Raw genomic sequence first — 25492 nt, 5'->3', positions numbered from 1 at the left:
GTCTATGAAAACAATAGCTTTGGAATTCTATTTGTCATAAGATTAATTATAAAAAATTTTCTCCTTAGGGTATCCAACTCCATCTGCTTTTTTTTTATTAAAGCATATAATTTACATTAGAATGTTTAATTTGAATAATCCAATAAAAATAATACTTAAAGAAAGATAATAACTTTTGCAAAATTTATGCAAAGTTCATTAGTTCTAATAACAATTTTGAAAACGGTACAGTCTTAGTGTTAAAGAGGTTATCATGGAAATTTACCAAAAATTTTTTATGACAACTAATAATTTTAATTAATTGTTTAAATAACAAGTTTTTAAACAAATATTTTGTTCTTTTGTTTATTCTTGTAAACTTTTGTTACTAATTTTAAATATGTTTAATCGCCTGTCTAAACATTTATGTAAATTTTTTTTTTAGTTAACCATATTTATTATATTAGTTAGGGGCGTGTATCATTGATTATCTTATCTAGCTACTGGATTTCTGCTAAATCTTGTCTTGATTCTTTATAAATCATTCATAGTTACAACTTCCCCTTTTAAACTTTAAAATACAACTTTTGAATGATTAAACAAAATTATTTAAAAAAAAAATTATGTTCTATTAAATAAAGCAATTAAAAAAAATCAATAACATTTTAAAAATGTTCAATGTTAAAACATAAAATATTTTTTCTGTCATGCAAACGTTTCGTATAACAATCAATCATTTAAGATTTGAGATTTTTATGTTTTTAGATAGATCATAAAACAAATTAATTGATTTTGACTATAGTGATTTTAGTGTATAAAATGGATTACGTAAATTGGGGTGTTTTTTTTAAACAATTAGTAGAATTTGTTAAAATGGGATTTCAACATGGAGAAACATGTTTCTGTTAGGCGTTATACTGGTTGAAATTTTTGTTCAACAAGTTGTAGTTCCAGTTTAAAAGGTTACTACTTATATTTTGGGAAATCATTAGGGAAACACCTAGAGATTGTTCCCATGACAATCGTTTCTTCATAACGCACCGTTCAGCAAAATCGACAGATTTGATTCGAATTAACAATAATTTGTTAAATATTTGAAAATAAATGCAAAATTTTATCTTGAATTCGGTTAGTTTATGTTACTGACCTTAACATGGGTACATAATCTTGTACCGCTGTGGATCCTGACTCGATACAATCACGGGAAATAACATAATATGCCCAAGTTTAGCACGGAATCAAACCATCCCAAGGCACAAACGAACGATTTTATCTGACGTCAATACCAGGTAATAAAGGATCTATGTATCTAGTATTGACATCTATAATAGTTTGTGGTTCGGGATGGTTTAATTCCGTGCTGAACCTGAACATGGAGTGTCGGACTGCTCAAGATCTCAGTCTAAATAGCCGTCTTCGTTATGACAACTTTTACAGTTGACGTGATATGGAAGATTCTGAGTTTTCTAACTTGCGCACCTATTATACAGTGCCCTGTCATGATGGCTACCAGCAAGACACAACATGTTGTGACCTTCTCCGTTATAAAGAGGCTAGGTCAGCTTCGATGTCAGGGATGTCAATTTGACTAAGTAAACCTATAAATTTCCCTCTATATTAGGGAGGAACTCCAACTATTGCGTCAAGTTCTTTCCACTTCATTCGTTATAAAGAGGCCAGGTCAGTCTCGATGTCACGAATGACCCTTTGACTAAGTAGGCCTATAAATAACTTTAACTATTTCGTCAAGTTCTGTGCACTTCATTCATTATAAAAAGGCCAGGTCAGTCTCTATGTCAGGGATAACCATTTGACTAAGAGGGCCTATAAAATTCCCACTGTATTCCCGCATGTTGGCAGGAGGCAGAAGACTTTTGTCACGTCGTCCACTAGGTAGGAACATCAACTATTATGTCAAGTTCTGTGCACTTCATTAGTTAGCTAGGTCAGTCGCGATGTTAGGAATGACCCTTTGACTAAGTAAACCTATAAATTTCCCTCTATATTAGGGAGGGACTCCAACTATTACGTCAAGTTGTGTGCACTTCATTCATTATAAAGAGGCCAGGTTAGTCTCGATGTCAGGAAGGACCCTTTGACTAAGTAGGCCTATAAATTTCCCACTGTATTAGGGAGGAACTTCATCTGCATATATCGTCAATTTCCCCCGCATGTTGGCAGGCGGCAGAAGACTTTTTTTGACACCTCGTCCACTATATTACTCCCAAGAAGAAATTCTAGGTTCGAATCGTAAATTCTCAAAAACGCCCGACATAGCTTGAATTAGGAAGTTTTGAAATCAACCACCTTTTCAAATAAATATCAAACTTTCGATAGTGAAAAGATTTCTCAACAGTTGGGCGAATTTAATCGCATCAGGAATGAAAAAAATTACATAAAATGTTTAATTTTAAACGAGAATTGATCCCGATCAATATTAATATTTGCAATATTTTCCTCTAAAGAGTTGAAAATTCTATAATTTTTATTAGATTTAACCCCTTATTCACAAACAAAATTTTTATTTTATAAACGGTTTATAAATTAGATTTTGTATGGAAATTTTGTTTTATAAACCTTTTATAAAATACAAATTTTGTTTGTGAATAAGGGGGTTAATAATTAAAAATGATTTGAGATACAAAATTTACTGTCCGATTGAGAAAACTCCAAAGTTTCGCTAAAGTTTTGAACCTTAATTTTAGGATTGAAATAGATTTCAAAATATTTTAGAAATATCACTTCTAAAACATTTGTATTCAAATCCGAAAAACTTTAAGTACACTTGAGAATGGAGATCTGAATATGAGAAATAGAGAAAACTTTTCATTTGTTAATTTTCAAATTAATAACAAATTGAAAGAAAATATTAAATTAAAACCATCGATTAAGGTTTGTAAAGACCTGGATATTTCATAAAAATTATAACATTTCTCTAATGTTCAGTTCTTTATCTGCTGATTATTTACAGAAAATTATATTACATTTGAGATCTATGAATAAAACTTTAATTCCAACTTGTATTTAGACTAGATAATGAGACTCCGATTAAGGTTTGTGAAGCTCTGGATACTTCATAAAAATTATAACATTTCTCAAATGTTCAGTTCTTTATAATAGAGATTTATGAATAAAACTCTAATTTGAACTTGTCTTTAGACTGGATAATTATTCGATAATAAAATATAATATCAAATAGAGAAAACTAAATCACTTTACGAATTAATCCCAAAATTAAAGCCTGCGATTAAGGTTTGTAAAGCACTGGAGAAAAATCTTTGATATCTCATAAAAATAACGTTACTCTAACGTTCAACTTGAGCTAAACCTAAATATAAATTAGATTTTATTTCTCTGAATATTTTAAGTTTGAAATTTGATATCAGTAATTTTAGATTTTTCATATCATTTAGCTGCCACTGTTTTCTAAAACGATTGATTTTGGTTTTTATTTCAAAATGTCATAAAAAAACGATTTGATATGTTTCTGCAAGTCGCTCAAAACTAGAACATTAAAACAAGTTTGCGATTTACTAGAAAGTATAAACAGAAATTATGTCATATTTCTCTATTAATAATAAACATGTGATTCAAGATAAAAACTCAAATCCACTTTAAAATTCAAAACAACTGACATATCAGGAATTTGCAATTAATGTTATTGAAAATGAAAAAAAACTCTTACTTTCCTATAAAGATTATTTTTATAGCAATATTAAAAGTTAAACCACAAAGTCAAATAGTTATATATAGATTTATTAAGAAATTGTTTTTACAAATAATTATTTTCTTTATATAATTACAACACTTTCAGTTTTATATTCTTAACCATTTTTTCTCAAAAAATCTATTCATGAATTTCAAATCAATTAATAATTTTGCACTCGAGAAGTCAATGATAAGTTCTGTTTAGAATGCGCATATCAATATTTATTTTTCAATAGGAAGTTTTTGAAATAAATTTCAAAACTTCTAATTAAATATTCATGCCCTAAAAGTAATTAATCAAAATACCAGTAAAATATAAAATAAAATTTTATGTTCCTCTAGAATTAGAGATTTTTTTCATAAACGAATATTTAAAAAAATTCTTTGAATTAATTTTTTATTATACACATAAATAAATGATGTTTTCTTAATTAATCTTATACGATAAAAGTGTGTATTTCAAACACACTCCATATATGCATAATTGGAATTTATTAATAATTAATTAGAACTCTCAATGATATATGTATCTTCCACATACATAGATACATACATCTATAAAATATTTAAGATATTTTACTGAATTTAACAGACAGCCATTTGCGATGAGATAACTGCGTTAAAAACAAACTCGTGTATAAGGTGTAAATACGAATTAATTTACATTCCAATTATAACACTTCGTTTTTTTTTTTTTAAACAAAAAAAAAAAAAAAAACATTCCCTAGAGAACTAAATAGTATATTTTATACTAAGTATGACTTAGTTATTTTCTTAAAATTAAATAAAAACTCAGAAAACGTGACTGGAAATAAAAAGAAAGAAATAAATGTTAAACTAATTTTTCCACATTTTCAGTGTGAGTTTACATTTTAATGTTGCTAACGTCGGACACAAGTGTAAAAGCGTGTTTTAAAACCAAAAGTATAAAATAGAACCTCAATTACATTTGTGTCGTTAAAATTAAGCATAGTTTTTTATTGCAATTTCCGGAATATAAAAAAATCTATGTTTATGTACTTAAAAGAATTTTTATAAATTTTTAAAAAACTACTTCTTATGGCTAAACATTTTTATAGGGTTTGCTGACAAGTTCAGTTCAGTTTTAGTTCAGTTCTAGTTCAATTCTAGTTCAGTTCTAGTTCAATTCTAGTTCAGTTCTAGTTCAGTTCTAGTTCAATTCTAGTTTAGTTCTAGTTCAGTTCTAGTTCAGTTCTAGTTCAGTTCTAGTTCAGTTCTAGTTCAGTTCTAGTTCAGTTCTAGTTCAGTTCTAGTTCAGTTCTAGTTCAGTTCTAGTTCAGTTCTAGTTCAGTTCTAGTTCAGTTCTAGTTCAGTTCTAGTTCAGTTCTAGTTCAGTTCTAGTTCAGTTCTAGTTCAGTTCTAGTTCAGTTCTAGTTCAGTTCTAGTTCAGTTCTAGTTCAGTTCTAGTTCAGTTCTAGTTCAGTTCTAGTTCAGTTCTAGTTCAGTTCTAGTTCAGTTCTAATTCAGTTCTAGTTCAGTTCTAGTTTAGTTCAGTTCTAGTTCAGTTCTAGTTCAGTTCTAGTTCAGTTCTAGTCCAGTTCTAGTTCAGTTCTAGTCAGTTCTAGTTCAGTTCTAGTTCAGTTCTAGTTCAGTTCTAGTTCAGTTCTAGTTCAGTTCTAGTTCAGTTCTAGTTCAGTTCTAGTTCAGTTCTAGTTCAGTTCTAGTTCAGTTCTAGTTCAGTTCTAGTTCAGTTCTAGTTCAGTTCTAGTTCAGTTCTAGTTCAGTTCTAGTTCAGTTCTAGTTCAGTTCTAGTTCAGTTCTAGTTCAGTTCTAGTTCAGTTCTAGTTCAGTTCTAGTTCAGTTCTAGTTCAGTTCTAGTTCAGTTCTAGTTCAGTTCTAGTTCAGTTCTAGTTCAGTTCTAGTTCAGTTCTAGTTCAGTTCTAGTTCAGTTCTAGTTCAGTTCTAGTTCAGTTCTAGTTCAGTTCTAGTTCAGTTCTAGTTCAGTTCTAGTTCAGTTCTAGTTCAGTTCTAGTTCAGTTCTAGTTCAGTTCTAGTTCAGTTCTAGTTCAGTTCTAGTTCAGTTCTAGTTCAGTTCTAGTTCAGTTCTAGTTCAGTTCTAGTTCAGTTCTAGTTCAGTTCTAGTTCAGTTCTAGTTCAGTTCTAGTTCAGTTCTAGTTCAGTTCTAGTTCAGTTCTACTTCAGTTCTAGTTCAGTTCTATTTCAGTTCTAGTTCAGTTCTAGTTTAGTTCAGTTCTAGTTTAGTTCAGTTCTAGTTTAGTTCAGTTCTAGTATAGTTCAGTTCTAGTTCAGATCTAGTTCAGTTCTAGTTAAGTTCTAGTTCAGTTCTAGTTCAGTTCAGTTCTAGTTCAGTTCTAGTTCAGTTCTAGTTCAGTTCTAGTTCAGTTCTAGTTCAGTTCTAGTTCAGTTCTAGTTCAGTTCTAGTTCAGTTCTAGTTCAGTTCTAGTTCAGTTCTAGTTCAGTTCTAGTTCAGTTCTAGTTCAGTTCTAGTTCTAGTTCTAGTTCAGTTCTAGTTCAGTTCTAGTTCAGTTCTCAGTTCTAGTTCAGTTCTAGTTCAGTTCTAGTTCAGTTCTAGTTCAGTTCTAGTTCAGTTCTAGTTCAGTTCTAGTTCAGTTCTAGTTCAGTTCTAGTTCAGTTCTAGTTCAGTTCTAGTTCAGTTCTAGTTCAGTTCTAGTTCAGTTCTAGTTCAGTTCTAGTTCAGTTCTAGTTCAGTTCTAGTTCAGTTCTAGTTCAGTTCTAGTTCAGTTCTAGTTCAGTTCTAGTTCAGTTCTAGTTCAGTTCTAGTTCAGTTCTAGTTCAGTTCTAGTTCAGTTCTAGTTTAGTTCTAATTCAGTTCTAGTTCAGTTCTAGTTTAGTTCAGTTCTAGTTTAGTTCAGTTCTAGTTCAGTTCTAGTTCAGTTCTAGTTCAGTTCTAGTTCAGTTCTAGTTCAGTTATAGTTCAGTTCTAGTTCAGTTCTAGTTCAGTTCTAGTTCAGTTCTAGTTCAGTTCTAGTTCAGTTCTAGTTCAGTTCTAGTTCAGTTCTAGTTCAGTTCTAGTTCAGTTCTAGTTCAGTTCTAGTTCAGTTCTAGTTCAGTTCTAGTTCAGTTCTAGTTCAGTTCTAGTTCAGTTCTAGTTCTAGTTCAGTTCTAGTTCAGTTCTAGTTCAGTTCTAGTTCAGTTCTAGTTCAGTTCTAGTTCAGTTCTAGTTCAGTTCTAGTTCAGTTCTAGTTCAATTCTAGTTCAGTTCTAGTTCAGTTCTAGTTCAGTTCTAGTTCAGTTCTAGTACAGTTCTAGTTCAGTTCTAGTTCAGTTCTAGTTCAGTTCTAGTTCAGTTCTAGTTCAGTTCTAGTTCAGTTCAGTTCTAGATCTGTTCTAGTTCAGTTTTAGTTCAATTCTAGTTCTGTTCTAGTTCAGATAAAGCTCAGTTCTATTTCAATTCTTGTTAGTTCTTGTTCAGTTCTTAAGTTCTTCTTCAGTTTTTGTTCAGTTCTTGTTCAGTTCTTGTTCAGTTCTTGTTCAGTTCTAGTTCAGTTCTAGTTCAGTTCTAGTTCAGTTCTAGTTCAGTTCTAGTTCAGTTCTAGTTCAGTTCTAGTTCAGTTCTAGTTCAGTTCTAGTTCAGTTCTAGTTCAGTTCTAGTTCAGTTCTAGTTCAGTTCTAGTTCAGTTCTAGTTCAGTTCTAGTTCAGTTCTAGTTCAGTTCTAGTTCAGTTCTAGTTCAGTTCTCGTTCAGTTCTAGTTCAGTTCTAGTTCAGTTCTAGTTTAGTTCTACTTCAGTTCTAGTTTAGTTCTAGTTCAGTTCTAGTTCAGTTCTAGTTCAGCTCTAGTTCAGTTCTAGTTCAGTTTCAGATGATATTTAATTAAAAAATCCAAAAAATAGTGCTCAATAAAAGTCTGTCGAATGGCGCTGAGTAAATAAAAACAGCAATATTTCAAAGGTGCTGAGAATTTAAATGACTCAGAAGCACCTTTTTAATAACTTAAAAGAAAAAAATAGTATATTTTCTGTAATATCTTTTCAAAGACTTTCTATGAATGTGTATTTTGTTTGCACTCAATTACCTTTCTAACTATTACTAAATATAATTCAAATAATTTTACAAATTGTGAAACTATTTTACCTTGAGTGAAACTAAAAACACAAGAAAGTAGAAAAATTCTATTGAATATTACCCTGACAAAACCATAAAGGTTACATTATGGAAGAGACAAAGACAACAAAACCTTTTAAACAAAAATGCTATAAACTGGGTGAATACATATTAGGTATTTGAATTCAGTTAATAACCAGAACTTTCAGCAACACTAATATTTCTAGTTAACAAGACATTTAAACAAGCAAATTTTTCTGAAAGACTAGACATTTGAAAACATAATTTATAATAAATATGGTATAGAATACTTGACATTAACATTGTGTTAAACATTGTACGAACAATAATGACTATAACTGTAGACATTTAAATACATTTTAATGTGCATACATAGTTATTTACAAATAAGATTATCTTACAAACAAACACGTTATATAGAAATGTTCACAAGTAGTTTGACCTATAATTGATTAGTTTTATTTAATAAAATTAAAAAAAAAAAAACGAAAACAGCAACGAAAAAGAATTTCTTTTTTTAGTCAAAGAAAAAAACGAATAAGAGGAAGTTTAATTAAAAAAATGGTAGGTAGTTATTTGTACGAATGTACCTACATATATGGTTAGAGGTTACATATATACATAAATTAAAGTATTTTTTGAAAAAATTTAGGGTCACCGACATTTTTGTAAAACAATGCTGGAGTTATGGTAGTATTTTTTTAAATTTTTTGGTATTTTTTTGTTTAAAATACTTTTAAGTAGTCTAACCTTATAACCCAAATTTGTTTCATTATTGTATTATAATTGCATAACGGTACAATTAAAGTTTTAAATTATAATTCATACAAAAGAAGGAAAGAAACATCAACATCATCATAAATTGGAATTCACAAACAAATTTGTATTGTTACAAACAAATATTTTTTGAAAAATGTAGAGAAAGTTTAACGGATGAATAGACAATAATCCATATTTTGCAAAAACAACAACTAAAAATAAAAAGAAATAATAACTAATAAATAACCAAAAAATTATAAAGAAAAAGACGCATACATCATCAGTTTATGGTGAAAAAGAAAAAAATAAATCATATTTCTAGAATCACAAAACCAATAAATAAATTGTCTTTTATTTTCAAAGTCATACATCATTGATATTTGTTTAACACTAAAAATAGAATTTTACCCATTTATGTGTATGAAATTTTAAAAATTGACTTTATGTCGTTTTTCATTATTTAAACAAAAAACGTTTGTTTTTTTCAACTAGATTGATGAATCATCCCATATTATAAATTATAAAACTGCCAAATTATATATATTTTGTTTTTGTTTAAATTCATTCATAAACTATGATGTCATGAGATTTTATTTGTAAAGCCATATTAAAAACTAATTTAGCTGTTAGAAATGGTTTAAATTAACTTTGAAAATATTGTAAAAAAAACACTGAATCGTAATGAGCAAGCAGTATGTGTTAAAATTGCATGTGTTTAATTTTTTTTCGTTTTTGTCTACATTTTTTTATTCTATTTATGGCATAATCAAGATTTTCTAAACTATTTTTGGTTATTGTATTTTTTGTTTTTTAAATAACCGGTACAGTTAATATTATTATTATGCATATTTATTCACAACATTAATTACATTTTGTTGTTTGAATTTCTTGACCCCAAATAAGAAGAAAGTTTTGAGAGTAATAAAAAAAGTTTTATTGCTATATAAGAAAATTTCAATAACAAAAGGGTTATAATTCCCAATTAGTTTAGTTCTAGTTAAGTACTATAGTTCAGTTCCAGTTCAGTTCTAGTTCAGTTCCAGTTCAGTTCTAGTTCAGTTCTAGTTCAGTTCTAGTTCAGTTCTAGTTCAGTTCTAGTTCAGTTCTAGTTCAGTTCTAGTTCAGTTCTAGTTCAGTTCTAGTTCAGTTCTAGTTCAGTTCTAGTTCAGTTCTAGTTCAGTTCTAGTTCAGTTCTAGTTCAGTTCTAGTTCAGTTCTAGTTCAGTTCTAGTTCAGTTCTAGTTCAGTTCTAGTTCAGTTCTAGTTCAGTTCTAGTTCAGTTCTAGTTCAGTTCTAGTTCAGTTCTAGTTCAGTTCTAGTTCAGTTCTAGTTCAGTTCTAGTTCAGTTCTAGTTCAGTTTTAGTTCAGTTCTAGTTCAGTTCTAGTACAGTTCTAGTTCAGTTCTAGTTCAGTTCTAGTTTAGTTCTAGTTTAGTTCTAGTTTAGTTCTAGTTCAGTTCTAGTTCAGTTCTAGTTCAGTTCTAGTTCAGTTCTAGTTCAGTTCTAGTTCAGTTCTAGTTCAGTTCTAGTTCAGTTCTAGTTCAGTTCTAGTTCAGTTCTAGTTCAGTTCTAGTTCAGTTCTAGTTCAGTTCTAGTTCAGTTCTAGTTCAGTTGTAGTTCAGTTCTAGTTCAGTTCTAGTTCAGTTCTAGTTCAGTTCTAGTTCAGTTCTAGTTCAGTTCTAGTTCAGTTCTAGTTCAGTTGTAGTTCAGTTCTAGTTCAGTTCTAGTTCAGTTCTAGTTCAGTTCTAGTTCAGTTCTAGTTCAGTTCTAGTTCAGTTCTAGTTCAGTTCTAGTTCAGTTCTAGTTCAGTTCTAGTTCAGTTCTAGTTCTAGTTCAGTTCTAGTTCAGTTCTAGTTCAGTTCTAGTTCAGTTCTAGTTCAGTTCTAGTTCAGTTCTAGTTCAGTTCTAGTTCAGTTCTATTTCAGTTCTAGTTCAGTTCTAGTTCAGTTCTAGTTCAGTTTCTAGTTCAGTTCTAGTTCAGTTCTAGTTCAGTTCTAGTTCAGTTCTAGTTCAGTTCTAGTTCAGTTCTAGTTCAGTTCTATTTCAGTTCTAGTTCAGTTCTAGTTCAGTTCTAGTTCAGTTCTAGTTCAGTTCTAGTTCAGTTCTAGTTCAGTTCTAGTTCAGTTCTAGTTCAGTTCTAGTTCAGTTCTAGTTCAGTTCTAGTTCAGTTCTAGTTCAGTTCTAGTTCAGTTCTAGTTAGTTCTAGTTCAGTTCTGTTTTCAGTTCTATTTCAGTTCTATTTCAGTTCTAGTTCAGTTCTAGTTCAGTTCTAGTTCAGTTTTAGTTCTGTTCTAGTTTAGATCTAGTTCAGTTCTAGTTCAGTTCTAGTTCAGTTCTAGTTCAGTTCTGGTTCAGTTCTGGTTCAGTTCTAGTTCAGTTCTAGTTCAGTTCTAGTTCAGTTCTAGTTCAGTTCTAGTTCAGTTCTAGTTCAGTTCTAGTTCAGTTCTGGTTCAGTTCTAGTTCAGTTCTAGTTCAGTTTTAGTTCAGTTCTAGTTCAGTTCTAGTTCAGTTCTAGTTCAGTTCTAGTTCAGTTCTAGTTCAATTCCTTTTAAATTCGTGTTCAATTCTGAAAAAATGTGGAAATTTCAAACTTATCTAAAACCTTGTTACTGTGAAGAAGGGCATACAAATAGGCCAATCTTTTATTATATGTAAAAGAATGAAAAGTTCGAGCCAGACTACAATAAAAATATGAACTGTTTAAATTATAATAAATAAATTTTTGCTGACTATTAATTATTTCATTTATATATTTTCATTTATCAACAACAAAACTGATTTAATTCTATATAAAAATATAAAAGTTTTGAGCTCAATTCTTTATAATGAAATAAATACCTTAATTAAAATAAAATCACATTAATCATGAAGTAAAAAACAAAAACTTATAAATAATTCTAGAACATGTGTTCCATTTTGGTTGGTAAAAAAAATAACAATAATTATGTACCAGTAATTTTAATTAACCGATTAGCGGTCCAACACTCACTCCATTACTTTGGTTATCAAGTTTGCCTATTTTTTTTATGGGATTCTTTTTACTATGAAATTCACAAGATTGGTTAAATGAGATCATTTGTATATTTGTTATAAACAATGTAATAACCCTGCAGGAAATGGAACTAGTACCAAACTAGTATTTAACTAGTACCAAAATCACCAGTACTAGTTCCCAACTGTAAACTTTCCTATACCATCATAATGCTCAAATTAACATTGAGTGTGTTTGAAAAATTACTAGTACCATTAGTTCTAGACTTATACTAGTACACTTCGACCCAATTGGGTTCTTTAGAACCAGTTTGATACTAGTTCTAATATTCATAAAAAGTCGCCATAATTGGTGGTTTTGCTCTTTTGAAAGCCTCCTGCACAATTCCAAGTGAAAATTACTACACAACTTGTTTTTTATAAGGTTTTATTTCTAAAGATACAATAACAAATGTTGTAAATACATTTACCTAACAATTCAATATGAAAGTTTGAAGAAATTCTGGTTCTATCCGTATCACCATCATTGATTTCATTATGTCCAAAAATTCCCTTCAGGTATATATCTCCATTTCGTTATAAAAACATTTGCCGTACGATAAAACAAATATTAAACTTACTGCAGTTTTTAAATTTAATAGACGTACTTACATAGGGATTTGCCTGCAACCGGACCTAAATTTGCATGCACTATTTATCCTCACATTTGAAGGGATATGTATGAAAATATCGTTTTTTATGCAAAATGTTTCAAAATTATATTTTAATAATTTAAAAAAATTATTTTTTCCAACACATGTCAAACAAAAATCAATCTACAAGTGGCGCCATTCAACTACTTCTAGTACTAGTATTTTTCCATATAAACTCTAACCCAATTTGTACTAGTGTCTGTTGTTCTAGTATTAGTACTAGTGGCATTAAGACAATTATCGCTTCATTTCCTGCAGGGAATAAACAATATTAATATTAATTAATTATAAAAATTTCCTATAACATTTTAGTAAAAAAAGTAAATATTTTGGAATGTCATTTACACACACAAGTTTTGGCAATTTTGTAAAATGTTTGTTAATGAAATTTGTCAACATTGTAATAAGAAAACTGTACAGGGCCGTTAAAATAAATAAATTTAAACAAAATAAAATAAAAAAAAACACACAATAAAATGTGATGATATTCTACTCTCGTTTAAAATGTGTTATTGATTTGTTTTTGTATTTTATTTTGTAATTTTTTATTTCGTTTTTTTTTTTTTTGCATAAACAATTTTTGCAAACAAATTAACTGACAATGCTAAATAAGGTAAAAATACATTTTTTACAGGCCCCTAAGCTAAAAGTATATAAAATTTTATAAATATAGTAAAAATATTTGTAACAAAAAAAATAAATTTAAACTACTTGTTATAAAATTAGGATCAATTCAATGCAATTTTATTAAAAAATTGTTAAATATTAGGAACTCTTGACCTGGTTATTTAATTTTATTTATTTTGCAAATTCAATGATTCATCACCAAATTTTGTTAAACTCTCTCCCGTTATGCTTTAAATTGATGATGTGCCTCTATTCCAGTGAGTTAGAGTGTCATTAAAATACAACCAACAATCATTTAAGCAAATATTGACAAAGTTTTTTTGGTTTTGTTATTTATGGAACTACTCATTTCATTTTATCGAATAGTAATCGATTACTGTTTCACAATATTGCAAAAAAAAAAAAAAGATACGAAAAAATGGTTCACAAAAATTATTAACTACATGTATGGTTTTCTATTTTTGTTGTCTAATATTTATTTGCTTTGTTGCCATTTTTAGAAAACAACATAATTATTTAATGTTTTTTTATTTGAAATTTTGCTATTTTAACCATAATAAGACCTTAAGGTTACGACAGTGATGTTGTAAACAAAGAGCAGAGAAAAAACATCATATTTGTTTACATTAGATATATATTGTCAATGGTTAAACAAGTTAGAGGTTAGATAAATTACAGGCACACATACATATTTATACACATGTAGGTTACATTATACCCAACGGACAAAAATGCTGTAGTCCTGATTATAGACTAAATTATAGACAGAACTACAGTCTAGACTTTCGTAAGAATATAGATTCCTTATATACAACCTAACTAATGTATGGTCTATACTCTGGAATAGAGACTACAGTTCAGACTATAAACTAAAGTATTTCAGTATTTTCAAGTCCAGACTTTAGATTAAACTATTGTTCAGGTTATAGATTAAGGACTGACTATACCATAAACTTGACTATAGTTCACACTTACATATATGCTAATGTATACATTATATTTCAGACACTAAACTAGTTCGGTTCAGTTCTAGTTCAGTTCCACTTCAGTTCAAGTTCAGTTTTAGTTCAGTTCTAGTTCAATTCTAGTTCAGCTCTGGTTCAGTTCTAGTTCAGTTCTAGTTCAGTTCAAGTTCAGTTCTAGTTCAGTTCTAGTTCAGTTCTAGTTCAGTTCTAGTTCAGTTCTAGTTCAGTTCTAGTTCAGTTCTAGTTCAGTTCTAGTTCAGTTCTAGTTCAGTTCTAGTTCAGTTCTAGTTCAGTTCTAGTTCAGTTCTAGTTCAGTTCTAGTTCAGTTCTAGTTCAGTTCTAGTTCAGTTCTAGTTCAGTTCTAGTTCAGTTCTAGTTCAGTTCTAGTTCAGTTCTAGTTCAGTAGTTCAGTTCTAGTTCAGTTCTAGTTCAGTTCTAGTTCAGTTCTAGTTCAGTTCTAGTTCAGTTCTAGTTCAGTTCTAGTTCAGTTCTAGTTCAGTTCTAGTTCAGTTCTAGTTCAGTTCTAGTTCAGTTCTAGTTCAGTTCTAGTTCAGTTCTAGTCAGTAGTTCAGTTCTAGTTCAGTTCTAGTTCAGTTCTAGTTCAGTTCTAGTTCAGTTCTAGTTCAGTTCTAGTTCAGTTCTAGTTCAGTTCTAGTTCAGTTTAGTTCAGTTCTAGTTCAGTTCTAGTTCAGTTCTAGTTCAGTTCTAGTTCAGTTCTAGTCAGTTCTAGTCAGTCTAGTTCAGTTCTAGTTCAGTTCTAGTTCAGTTCTAGTTCAGTTCTAGTTCAGTTTCTAGTTCAGTTCTAGTTCAGTTCTAGTTCAGTTCTAGTTCAGTTCTAGTTCAGTTCTAGTTCAGTTCTAGTTCAGTTCTAGTTCAGTTCTAGTTCAGTTCTAGTTCAGTTCTAGTTCAGTTCTAGTTCAGTTCTAGTTCAAGTTCTAGTTCTCAGTCTAGTTCAGTTCTAGTTCAGTTCTAGTTCAGTTCTAGTTCAGTTCTAGTTCAGTTCTAGTTCAGTTCTAGTTCAGTTCTAGTTCAGTTCTAGTCAGTTCTAGTTCAGTTCTAGTTCAGTTCTAGTTCAGTTCTAGTTCAGTTCTAGTTCAGTTCTAGTTCAGTTCTAGTTCAGTTCTAGTTCAGTTCTAGTTCAGTTCTAGTTCAGTTCTAGTTCAGTTCTAGTCAGTTCTAGTTCAGTTCTAGTCAGTTCTAGTTCAGTTCTAGTTCAGTTCTAGTTCAAGTTCTAGTTCCGTTCTAGTTCAGTTCTAGTTCAGTTCTAGTTCAGTTCTAGTTCAGTTCTAGTTCAGTTCTAGTTCAGTTCTAGTTCAGTTCTAGTTCAGTTCTAGTTCAGTTCTAGTTCAGTTCTAGTTCAGTCTAGTTCAGTTCTAGTTCAGTTCTAGTTCAGTTCTAGTTCAGTTCTAGTTCAGTTCTAGTTCAGTTCTAGTTCAGTTCTAGTTCAGTTCTAGATTCAGTTCTAGTTCAGTTCTAGTTCAGTTCTAGTTCAGTTCTAGTTCAGTTCTAGTTCAGTTCTAGTTCAGTTTTTGTTCAGTTCTTGTTCAGTTCTTGTTCAGTTCTAGTTCACTTTTATTTCAGTTCTAGTTCACTTTTAGTTCAGTTCTACTTTAGTTCTACTTCAATTCGTGTTCAGTTCTACTTTAAAATGTGTTTGCTGGGTATGTTTACATCATTATAGTGGTGGCGCCAAAACAACAGCTAAAAACCATAAGTTCCCAAAAGTCTACACACTTTAAGTGTGATGAAACTGAAATGTGTGTTATATATTTTATTTGCAAAAATTTATAATATAAAATTCTTAAAGTTCAACAAAGTAAATAATTCTTAAATATTTTCTAATGCAAGGTTTAGGTCCATTATTATAACTTACCAATAACTAAAGATAGGACATTAAAATGTTAATAATTTAATTTTCGTTATTATAAGTATACTTTAGTTAAAGGTTACCAATAAAGGGTCCGCTAGCTTATTTTTCCGTATACATATGTATGTACATATGTACAACAACAAGAAACTAGTTACCTTGAGTCTAGACTATAAAATCCTAAATTTATTTACTGGCATGTTGTAAAAATAGGCCTTAGTGTGCTACACACACATGTTTTATTAAATTTATAAATTCATGTCCATTAACTTTATTTTTATCACCCACTACAAAAATATATAATACTTTTATATAATAATCTTATTATCGAATAAATAATAATTTATAACTTTAAATTAAGCATTAACTTTTTCACAAAATTGGTCTATTTACTGTTATTATTAATAATTTTTATTTTTATATATTAAATCAATTTTCAAAAATTTGATTTATCAAATTTAAGATGTGATTCATTTCTAAGACTTGTCGAGGTCATTTTTTGTTTTCTTCGTGCTCTATTGAAATGATGTGTACTTTGAAAATGTTTTATCAAAATCATTAATATAAATAAATGTTGTTTTATTTTGTTAGCAATCATATTGGTAAATTGCTCTTGAAATACAACAGAAAAAAACTTTCCTAGCGTAGGAAGTTGTGAAGCTTGCTTATCAGCTACGTTTTTTTATGAGAAAATATTTACAAAATTAAATAAACAAAATCAAATATTTATGTTTAAAAAAAAATATGACAACACCTGATAAAAATAGTACAAACAACTAATGTTTGGTTACTAAAAAACATATTGTAACCACAAAACTATTTCATTAATTGATAATTTGATTAAATTGATAAAATATTTAGTAAAGCTTTTGTTTTCTAGAAATTGTTTCCTAAATTGTGGTTGAGGTATTTTTTTTAAATATATAGGAATATTTAATGAATCAACTTAAGAAATGTTATTAAAAATTTTCGGAAATTGTGGTTTACATTTAAATATTTTAAACTGCTACTGTTTGTCTTAAAAATTAAGTGTGTTGCGGAAAAAACATAGATTAATACATTAACTTTGTATCAACCTCAAATTATGTCACAGAATTTTTGGGATTGATTCCAGCAAACAGATTTGATTAATCTGTTCTAGTTCAGTTCTAGTTCAGTTCTAGTTCAGTTCTAGTTCAGTTCTAGTTCAGTTCTAATTCAGTTCTAGTTCAGTTCTAGTTCAGTTCTAGTTCAGTTCTAGTTCAGTTCTAGTTCAGTTCTAGTTCAGTTCTAGTTCAGTTCTAGTTCAGTTCTAGTTCAGTTCTAGTTCAGTTCTAGTTCAGTTCTAGTTCAGTTCTAGTTCAGTTCTAGTTCAGTTCTAGTTCAGTTCTAGTTCAGTTCTAGTTCAGTTCTAGTTCAGTTCTAGTTCAGTTCTAGTTCAGTTCTAGTTCAGTTCTAGTTCAGTTCTAGTTCAGTTCTAGTTCAGTTCTAGTTCAGTTCTAGTTCAGTTCTAGTTCAGTTCTAGTTCAGTTCTAGTTCAGTTCTAGTTCAGTTCTAGTTCAGTTCTAGTTCAGTTCTAGTTCAGTTCTAGTTCAGTTCTAGTTCAGTTCTAGTTCAGTTCTAGTTCAGTTCTAGTTCAGTTCTAGTTCAGTTCTAGTTCAGTTCTAGTTCAGTTCTAGTTCAGTTCTAGTTCAGTTCTAGTTCAGTTCTAGTTCAGTTCAGTTCGTTCTAGTTCAGTTCTAGTTCAGTTCTAGTTCAGTTCTAGTTCAGTTCTAGTTCAGTTCTAGTTCAGTTCTAGTTCAGTTCTAGTTCAGTTCTAGTTCAGTTCTAGTTCAGTTCTAGTTCAGTTCTAGTTCAGTTCTAGTTCAGTTCTAGTTCAGTTCTAGTTCAGTTCTAGTTCAGTTCTAGTTCAGTTCTAGTTCAGTTCTAGTTCAGTTCTAGTTCAGTTCTAGTTCAGTTCTAGTTCAGTTCTAGTTCAGTTCTAGTTCAGTTCTAGTTCAGTTCTAGTTCAGTTCTAGCTTCAGTTCTAGTTCAGTTCAGTTCAGTTCTAGTTCAGTTCTAGTTCAGTTCTAGTTCAGTTCTAGTTCAGTTCTAGTTCAGTTCTAGTTCAGTCTCTAGTTCAGTTCTAGTTCAGTTCTAGTTCAGTTCTAGTTCAGTTCTAGTTCATTCAGTTCTAGTTCAGTTCAGTTCTAGTTCAGTTCTAGTTCAGTTCTAGTTCAGTTCTAGTTCAGTTCTAAGTTCAGTTTCTAGTTCAGTTCTAGTTCAGTTCTAGTTCAGTTCTAGTTCAGTTCTAGTTCAGTTCTAGTTCAGTTCTAGTTCAGTTCTAGTTCAGTTCTAGTTCAGTTCTAGTTCAGTTCTAGTTCAGTTCTAGTTCAGTTCTAGTTCAGTTCTAGTTCAGTTCTAGTTCAGTTCTAGTTCAGTTCTAGTTCAGTTCTAGTTCAGGTTCTAGTTCAGTTCTAGTTCAGTTCTAGTTCAGTTCGTTAGTTCAGTTCTAGTTCAGTTCTAGTTCAGTTCTAGTTCAGAAGTTGTTCTAGTTCAGTTCATTCAGTTCAGTTCGTTCTAGGTCAGTTCTAGTTCAGTTCTAGTTCAGTTCTAGTTCAGTTCTAGTTCAGTTCTAGTTCAGTTCTAGTTCAGTTCTAGTTCAGTTCTAGTTCAGTTCTAGTTCAGTTCTCGTTCAGTTCTAGTTCAGTTCTAGTTCAGTTCTAGTTCAGTTCTAGTTCAGTTCTAGTTCAGTTCTAGTTTCAGTTCTAGTTCAGTTCTAGTTCAGTTCTAGTTCAGTCTAGTTCAGTTCTAGTTCAGTTCTAGTTCAGTTCTAGTTCAGTTCTAGTTCAGTTCTAGTTCAGTTCTAGTAGTCAGTTCTAGTTCAGTTCTAGTTCAGTTCTAGTTCAGTTCTAGTTCAGTTCTAGTTCAGTTCTAGTTCAGTTCTAGTTCAGTTCTAGTCAGTCTAGTTCAGTTCTAGTTCAGTTCTAGTTCAGTTCTAGTTCAGTTCTAGTTCAGTTCTAGTTCAGTTCTAGTTCAGTTCTAGTTCAGTTCTAGTTCAGTCTAGGTTCTAGTTCAGTTCTAGTTCAGTTCTAGTTCAGTTCTAGTTCCGTTCTAGTTCAGTTCTAGTTCAGTTCTAGTTCAGTCTAGTTCAGTTCTAGTTCAGTTCTAGTTCAGTTCTAGTTCAGTTCTAGTTCAGTTCTAGTTCAGTTCTAGTTCAGTTCTGTTCAGTTTCTAGTTCAGTTCTAGTTCAGTTCTAGTTCAGTTCTAGTTCAGTTCTAGTTCAGTTCTAGTTCAGTTCTAGTTCAGTTCTAGTTCAGTTCTAGTTCAGTTCTAGTTCAGTTCTAGTTCTAGTCAGTTCTAGTTCAGTTCTAGTTCAGTTCTAGTTCAGTTCTAGTTCAGTTCTAGTTCAGTTCTAGTTCAGTTCTAGTTCAGTTCTAGTTCAGTTCTAGTTCAGTTCTAGTTCAGTTCTAGTTCAGTTCTAGTTCAGTTCTAGTTCAGTTCTAGTTCAGTTCTAGTTCAGTTCTAGTTCAATTCTAGTTCAGTTCTAGTTCAGTTCTGGTTTAGTTCTAGTTCAGCTCTAGTTCAGTTCTAGTTCAGTTCAGTTCTAGTTAAGCTCAGTTCTTTTTCAGAATTTTGAATTGAAATACGCTGAAAGAAATATTACTCCTAACAATATTAAACGCTCAATTGAGATAAGTAAATAAATACTTAAAATTTCTTTAAATTGTTTTTGCTATTTGCACAAATGTTCTACATATTATTAAGTAAATAGAATATTAAATTACTAAATAGCTAATATTAGCTCTCTAACAAGTTTTTATGAACACAATGTAGATTTTTGAAACACTTGCCTGCTTTCGCCTTTCTTTCTAGATAATTATAAATATGAAAACGAAAGCAATCTCTGTAAATACCAAAAAAAAGGGAAAAAGAAAGAGTACAATTCTTATACTTTTTTTGAAATTGTTAAAACAATTGTTGAAAATAGAATATGATGATATCTTATCATAAGAAATACAACACAATGAAACAAAGTGATAAGTAAAAGCAATTTGTTTCAGTTTTTGCAAAAGAAAAAAGAAAAAGTAAATTAAATTGATTTGCTCACAGTTAACAATTGCACTAGAAGACTATATGTTGCACTAGCAAAATGTATAAAGCAAAAGTAATGGAAAAGAATAGAAATAAATTATTTTTATTAATATTAAAGTAAATTATATATTAATAATAATTCTTTTTTTTACTTCTAGATCAACTCCAAATACAGCGAAGAATTGGCCCAAGAATGCTTGGAATGGATTAAGGTGATTACCGATGAACCCATCAACACCTCCGGTGATATGGATAATTTCTTTGAAGTCTTGAAGGATGGTGTTTTACTATGCAAATTGGCCAATTGCTTACAGCCTGGTTCTGTTAAGAGAATCAATGAAAGCAAAATGGCCTTCAAATGCATGGAAAATATTTCAGGTATTATTTGAAAATTTAAAAATATATTAAAGATTTAGCTTAATAACTTGCTTTCTTCAACAGCTTTCTTGGAATGTGCCAAAAACTTTGGTGTACCCACACAAGAAACCTTCCAAAGTGTTGATTTGTGGGAAAGACAAAACTTGAACTCTGTAGTCATTTGCATTCAATCTTTGGGCAGAAAGGTAAGAAACAAATCCCTTCTCCTACTCTATTTTGAATAAAATAACTAATTTATTTATTTATTATTCTGCAATAGGCCCACAACTTTGGCAAACCTTCCATTGGTCCCAAGGAAGCTGACAAAAATGTACGCAACTTCTCTGAGGAACAATTGCGTGCCGGTCAAAATGTCATTTCCCTACAGTATGGTTCCAACAAGGGTGCCACACAATCTGGCATTAACTTTGGCAACACCAGACACATGTAAAATGTCTACTTAACACACAACAACTATAACACATACTTCTTCATCTGTACAATCAAATTTTATATGTATTTTAATTTAAATCCCAAGAAGAGAAGAAAGAACAGCTTGGTTCTGTTTTTCTGTTAACTGTTTCAGACATTCCATATGTTCTACTGCAGTGCATTCCTTTTTATTATTTTTTTTTAATTAATATTTAATTTTCAAAGAATTAATTAAACCACAACAAATGTATAAGTTATAAAAGTGTATTTTTTTAAATTAATTAACTTTACTCAAATTCATAATAATAATAATTTTCTTTATTTTGTCTTTATAATTTATAAGTTCATACATATTTTACTATATTTTACTTATATAAATGTTGACACTTTTTATACATTACATAGCTTTTGTGTTCTTTTTTTCGTTTTCTTTAATTTTACTTTAAAACCCATATCAAATCAATTAGTTTTTGTTTTCTTCCACAATTTAATTGGCACCAAATTAGTCTCTCAAATTATATAAAACAAAGAATTGCTCTCGTATACATATAGTCTTCTTTATATGAATAGAAAAAAATATATTTATTACCTCTATATGTATATTGTTGTTGAGGTAAATAAATATGTATATTTTTTAATCGTATTTTATAATGTGCCATTAAAAATAATCTAAACTTTTACAACATATACACTTAATTAGTATTGGAAATATTTGCAAGTGTCCTTATCTCTCAACACTCAAACGCAAACTTTCAATTATTGTTTGTTTGTGTTAAGAATCATCCGCCAAATTTGTCTTCTATCCGTAATTTATTCTTCTATCTTTTTTTTGGTAATAAATATATAATAAAATAAATATTTTATAAAATAATTAAAAACATTGTTTTATTGGAAATCCCTTTAATCGTTTACTTCTCTTGGGTTTGCTAAACCAACTTAGTGTTAATCTCAAAGCAACCGGTTTTATTTCAATTTGCCATAAAAAGTAATTCTCATTGGTTTCTCACACTTTAATCGAGTTTTAAATTTCAAAATTGAATTCATTATGTAATTGTTCTTAAAACAAATGTTATTTCTTAGATTCAGATCATTCCCAAATTTTTAAGTCGTTTACATTATTCAGTATCTATATTAGATACTATCAATACTTGAAGTTTTTGACATTTTTTGTGAAAATATGAATTTAAATAAAAATCTAATTAAAAACAAATTTTTAGTGAAATATCGTACGTTTGTAAAAGTGACATATCGACTATTTAGTGAATATTGGATTTTCTAGATAAATTCGATTTTACAGTTCAGTTTCTGTTTAATTTGACTTCGAGTTTTGTTCTAGTTAAATTCTAGATTAGTTCTAGTTCAGTTTTAGTTCAGTTATATTTCTAGTGGTAGTGCAGTTCAGTTCAGTTCTAGTTCAGTTCAAGTTCAGTTCAAGTTCAGTTCTAGTTCAGTTCTAATTCAGTTCTAGTTCAGTTCTAGTTCAGTTCTAGTTCAGTTCTAGTTCAGTTCTAGTTCAGTTCTAGTTCAGTCTAGTTCAGTTCTAGTTCAGTTCTAGTTCAGTTCTAGTTCAGTTCTAGTTCAGTTCTAGTTCAGTTCTAGTTCAGTTCTAGTTCAGTTCTAGTTCAGTTCTAGTTCAGTTCTAGTTCTAGTTCAGTTCTAGTTCAGTTCTAGTTCAGTTCTAGTTCAGTTATAGTTCAGTTCTAGTTCAGTTCTAGTTCAGTTCTAGTTCAGTTTCTAGTTCAGTTCTAGTTCAGTTCTAGTTCAGTTCTAGTTCAGTTCTAGTTCAGTTCTAGTTCAGTTCTAATTCAGTTCTAGTTCAGTTCTAGTTCAGTTCTAGTTCAGTTCTAGTTCAGTTCTAGTTCAGTTCTAGTTCAGTTCTAGTTCAGTTCTAGTTCAGTTCTAGTTCAGTTCTAGTTCAGTCTAGTTCAGTTCTAGTTCAGTTCTAGTTCAGTTCTAGTTCAGTCTAGTTCAGTTCTAGTTCAGTTCTAGTCAGTTCTAGTTCAGTTCTAGTTCAGTTCTAGTTCAGTTCTAGTTCAGTTCTAGTTCAGTTCTAGTCAGTTCTAGTTCAGTTCTAGTTCAGTTCTAGTTCAGTTCTAGTTCAGTTCTAGTTCAGTTCTAGTTCAGTTCTAGTTCAGTTCTAGTTCAGTTCTAGTTCAGTTCTAGTTCAGTTCTAGTTCAGTCTAGTTCAGTTCTATAGTTCTAGTTCAGTAGTTCAGTCTAGTTCAGTTCTAGTTCAGTTCATTCAGTTCTAGTTCAGTTCTTCAGTCTAGTTCAGTTCAGTTCTAGTTCAGTTCTAGTTTAGTTCTAGTTCAGTTCTAGTTCAGTTCTAGTTCAGTTCTAGTTCAGTTCTAGTTCAGTTCTAGTTCAGTTCTAGTTCAGTTCTAGTCAGTAGTTCAGTTCTAGTTCAGTTCTAGTTCAGTTCTAGTTCAGTTCTAGTTCAGTTCTAGTTCAGTTCTAGTTCAGTTCTAGTTCAGTTCTAGTTCAGTTCTAGTTCAGTTCTAGTTCAGTTCTAGTTCAGTTCTAGTTCAGTTCTAGTTCAGTTCTAGTTCAGTTCTAGTTCAGTTCTAGTTCAGTTCTAGTTCAGTTCTAGTTCAGTTCTAGTTCAGTTCTAGTTCAGTTCTAGTTCAGTTCTAGTTCTAGTTCTAGTTCAGTTCTAGTTCAGTTCTAGTTCAGTTCTAGTTCAGTTCTAGTTCAGTTCTAGTTCAGTTCTAGTTCAGTTCTAGTTCAGTTCTATTTCAGTTCTAGTTCAGTTCTAGTTCAGTTCTAGTTCAGTTCTAGTTCAGTTCTAGTTCAGTTCTAGTTCAGTTCTAGTTCAGTTCTAGTTCAGTTCTAGTTCAGTTCTAGTTCAGTTCTAGTTCAGTTCTAGTTCAGTTCTAGTTCAGTTCTAGTTCAGTTCTAGTTCAGTTCTAGTTCAGTTCTAGTTCAGTTCTAGTTCAGTTCTAGTTCAGTTCTAGTTCAGTTCTAGTTCAGTTCTAGTTCAGTTCTAGTTCAGTTCTAGTTCAGTTCTAGTTCAGTTCTAGTTCAGTTCTAGTTCAGTTCTAGTTCAGTTCTAGTTCAGTTCTAGTTCAGTTCTAGTTCAGTTCTAGTTTAGTTCTAGTTCAGTTCTTGTTCAGTTCTAGTTCAGTTCTAGTTCAGTTCTAGTTCAGTTCTAGTTCAGTTCTAGTTCAGTTCTAGTTCAGTTCTAGTTCAGTTCTAGTTCAGTTCTAGTTCAGTTCTAGTTCAGTTCTAGTTCAGTTCTAGTTCAGTTCTAGTTCAGTTCTAGTTCAGTTCTAGTTCAGTTCTAGTTCAGTTCTAGTTCAGTTCTACTTCAAGTCCAGTTATAGCTCAGTTCTAGTTCAATTCGAAAGTTGATAAAATTGCTAAGTTATCTTATATTTCGATCACAAGCTTAATATGAACAGACAGAAGAACATACATTATTAAATTAACACAGATTGTGAGTTGACTGCAATACCCAGAAGTACAAAACAATGCAATTGATCTGACATGCAACATAAAAAAACAAATAATCGTTCTGACGAATATTAGATCTCAGCTCTGAAACTCCTTGATTTCCAAAAGTACTTACAGTACTTAAATCGTCAACTCAGCAACAGGTATATCAACCCCGGGAGAGCTTCCAATAGTAGCAATATTGGAAGCTCTCTACTTTCATACGACAATCGGATTTTGATTCCTGATCAATATTAGGCATTTTTGGTCAAAGATTGTGAACTTACAAAAGACAACAAAACAACTAAAGAAATTGTACAATCTAGAAGATTTTTTTATATAAATTTCAAGTTTTCACAAATCTTTCTTTTAACGTCATAAAGAATAATTTAATAACTGCTAAATTAAATAATAAATTCCGTTTCACAATTAATTATACCTTAGCTTTTGTATACATCGGAACATAACCTTTAAAATTTATTTTCTTTTACATACTTTTTTCTCATCCTTTTGCAACTAGCGTTGAGATTAAGATTTGCAAAACAATAATTAAGCAAAAAACAAAACACTTACCTTGTACATAACAATAAATCTAGTTGCAATATAACGAAATATTCACACTTTACACTATTATTTTAAAATAAATACTTAACACCATTAAAATTTAAATTTTCTAAATTATTTTCAGCAGCTAACAACTTTTTGCCAACATTTATTTAAAAGTAAAAACTATTGTGAATCATTAATTTTAATATAAACAGCTGATTGACAAAAATCGACTTGCCAACCAAAAGAAAAAAAAGGTTTTTACGCGCCTAATTCGAGTCGCTGCTTTTACTTCAAACCAGCTTCGTTGACGTCAACGGAGCTACACCTTTTTACATTGCTGGTATGTCATACCGTAAAGGGCTAGGGTATCAAACATGTGTATTTTAAATGGGAAGTGCAGTTGATGTCAATTCTGCCGACTGCGAAAAGAAATTCTGCTAGAATTTTTCGCGCCAAACTGTTTTCTGCATTTTTTATTTGCAAAAAAAATCTGTTGTTGTGTGTGTGTGCAAAAATCTAAAATGACAGAAATGATATTCTTTAAATAAAAAAATAATTTTTTACTAACAATTGAAATTAATAAGATTGCTATACTACTATACCGAGGGTCATTGTGCAAAGAAACAGCAAGTGTTTGGTTTCATTTAGATAAATTGTTAATAACTATGATGAAAATGTTTTTCCAGGCGGGGTTTGTTTTCGTTTAATACCCAAAAGTGTTTATTGAAATCTAGAAGATTTGTCGTATTTGTGAGATCTAGAAGATTAAAAAATGGAAGTAATGGTGTTAATTAATTATTAATTTGTCTATAAAGAACGTCTTTCTTTTCAAGAAAGAGGAGGCATCATGATGGTCTCCTGGAAGAATGCCCACAAGAGAGTGGCAATTGTATACCTCCCTAGTCACCTAGGCGGGTGGTGGTCGGTCGGCTAGTGGTGACATGGTATATTATCACCTAGAGGCAATGGACGGAAGCTGATTGCCTTATTCAGGGGGTATCCTTGGGATACATAGTT

General features: G+C 30.5%; 1 protein-coding gene across 2 annotated transcripts in view; it reads left to right on the top strand.

The window, feature by feature from the left end:
* The window catches only part of LOC119604633 (myophilin), a 30544-nt gene extending 9650 nt beyond the window's left edge, over positions 1–20894 (top strand). Inside the window, exons 1-4 of one of the 2 annotated variants that reach the window (XM_037957391.1) lie at positions 19601–19778; positions 19864–20083; positions 20147–20268; positions 20343–20894. In XM_037957391.1, the coding sequence (XP_037813319.1) occupies positions 19764–19778; positions 19864–20083; positions 20147–20268; positions 20343–20513 (528 nt within the window). In that variant the 5' untranslated portion in view covers positions 19601–19763 and the 3' untranslated portion in view covers positions 20514–20894. Of the gene's footprint in view, positions 1–19600; positions 19779–19863; positions 20084–20146; positions 20269–20342 lie in introns of those variants that run through there. The other variant, XM_037957390.1, reaches the window with a different exon arrangement.
* The last annotated feature ends 4598 nt before the right edge of the window (positions 20895–25492 follow it).

The sequence above is a fragment of the Lucilia sericata genome, unplaced genomic scaffold (assembly GCF_015586225.1).
Source record: "Lucilia sericata isolate MDLA Ls3-8-SP2 unplaced genomic scaffold, ASM1558622v1 Contig000412F_arrow, whole genome shotgun sequence".
Lineage (NCBI taxonomy): Eukaryota > Metazoa > Arthropoda > Insecta > Diptera > Calliphoridae > Lucilia > Lucilia sericata.
Note: the sequence above shows the minus strand (reverse complement) of the source record. Positions and strands in the feature narration are given on the sequence as shown.